The sequence below is a fragment of the Seriola lalandi genome, unplaced genomic scaffold (assembly GCF_002814215.2).
Source record: "Seriola lalandi dorsalis isolate HSWRI2012SDOR001 ecotype SW California unplaced genomic scaffold, Sedor1 jcf7180002054985, whole genome shotgun sequence".
NCBI lineage: Eukaryota > Metazoa > Chordata > Actinopteri > Carangiformes > Carangidae > Seriola > Seriola lalandi.
In genome coordinates, this window is record NW_019525534.1 from 298,765 (window position 1) to 300,979 (window position 2,215).

Consider the following 2,215-nt stretch of genomic DNA (forward strand, 5'->3'; position numbering starts at 1 on the left):
CATGACCAGCTGTCCTTGCTGGACGCCATGAATGCAGGGTGTGGAGATATTTCTCCTGAAGCCTGCCAGGGTTTTATCAGACAATCTAAAAGATTTTTCCCAAGGTGCATTGCCAGAGAAGACATAAGATGTGATGTTGACGAAAAAACACGTGTCCAAATGCAGAAGAGAAAAAGTGAATGTTACACATGAAGTACTGTAAATCACTATGCAAAGATATAGAAAACATAAATGTAATTGAAGTAATTGCTACATTGCTGATTCATTCTTGTTATAATATACAATACAATAATTTAGTACACTCAATAAAGTGCAAAGATCTTATTCTATAATAAAACACTGGTTTATCTGAAAAAAAATCATTCAAACTTCAAAGACAGAATGTCTTTTGTGTAATGCTCTCTGTTGGTAGATTTTTGTGGTTCAGTGTGCTAAGAATGACAGTGTTTGCTTCCTGAGTGAGACTTGTTGCCAGTGTTGTGGATGAATGAGCTGATTCTGACACATGTATGATGTGTTTTGTTGGTGAGAAAGAGTTTTGGAGGTGAGATGAACTGTTTAGCTGAGATGCATGTTTGTAATGCAGACTGTGTGAAGAGTTCTGAAAAAGTAGTTTCAGTATTGACCAATGCTTGTTAGTAAATGAAAAGAACTGTAGTCCCTATCAATGAGTTTCCCATTTACATACAACACATTTATGCAGCGCGTCATCAAAGTCTCTCATCAGCTGTTTGTTAAATCCTGCTAATTCAACGTTAATAAGTTAGTAAATGTACTAACGTGGTGTTTACACTTGTACCAGAAAATATTTCAGTCATAATACACAGAGGTCTGTGGAAGATGCAGATTCATGGTCAGCAATGGGAAACAAAGTGTAGAGCAGGAACAAGGGTCCAATTACACAGGTTTCTGTTTATGGTAATCTAATCATGTTATTTACAGTATTATGAAGTATACATGAAGCAGGTATGTTGGGGTTTAAAATACCGAATGACAACTACAAGATATTTATATATTGGCTTATGATAATATTAGTGTTAAAAATAACTTAACTGACATTAAACACATGTGCAACAAGTTTAAAACTGTTCATGAATGTATTTAAAATGGCTGGAGACTAAGGATTATATATAATTACAGCTGTCACTGTATTAACTGATTATGAACCAGATTTGAATAATTCATAAATAAGTGATAGTTGTTAAACAACACACACACACTACGTACAACATGTCCTCAAATCTCATCACTGCTACATCATTGTAGAGTGTATAGTGTGGTATATGTTATTGGGTGTTTAGGTGCTTCTTATGAACGTTAAATGAGGGGATAAACTCAGATATTACAGGAACAAAACTAAGTATGTGTGTGTGTGTGTGTGTGTGTGTGTGTGTGTGTGTGTGTGTGTGTGTGTGTGTGTGTGCGTGTGTGTGTGTGGGGAAGAAGTAAAATATTCCTCATGTTTTATATTAAATGAAATAAATACAGATTTTCTATCAGATGTTCACAGCATGAATATGTTGCAGTCAAACCTCTAGTGTTTTACTTTCAGTGCAGCTGTTGAGTCAGATCAGTTCCTCTGCAGCTGAGGGAGGTTTTTGTACGACGCTTTTTCACTGTGTGAACGGCCAGCTGTCACCCTGCTGACAGTAGTAAACTCCTGAATCTTCAGCCTGAACTCCACTGATGGTCAGAGTGAAGTCAGTCCCTGATCCACTTCCACTAAAACGACCTGGAACTCCAGACTGACGGGTTGTAGCATAATAAATCAGGAGTTTAGGAGCTTCTCCAGGTTTCTGAAGGTACCAGTGGAGGTCGCTACTAACACTTGAACTGGCTTTACATCTGATAGAGACAGTCTGTCCTGGAACAACAGACTGAGATCCAGGAGACTGAGTCAGGATGATTTCTCCTGATGAACCTGGAAAACATGAAGAAGAGGAGAAGGGTTATTGAGACAAATCCAGCTTGGAGAAAGATGATCAACATCCAAACAGAAGAGGATCATTTCTTTAACATGGAGAACAGATGGAAGAAGGTCAATGCTGCTTGTCTCAGTGTTTCTCCATCACAGCAGAACATCATTGTGGTGAACCTGGTTGCATCCTGAAGCAAAGTTTTCACAAGAGAGTCTCACCCTGAACAAGGAGCCCCAGGGTGGCCAGCAGTAGAGTCAGAGACATCATCATTGTGCTGCCGGCGTGTCAGTGGCTCT

The 2,215-nt window shown here is 38.7% G+C and overlaps 1 gene segment (V, D, J or C); it reads right to left on the reverse strand.

Moving 5' to 3' along the window:
* Window positions 1-1,577: 1,577 nt before the first annotated feature.
* Window positions 1,578-2,215, reverse strand: LOC111647329 (immunoglobulin kappa variable 3-15-like). The segment is given in 2 exon segments: window positions 1,578-1,921; window positions 2,138-2,215. Coding segments are annotated over 2 exon segments (360 nt in total).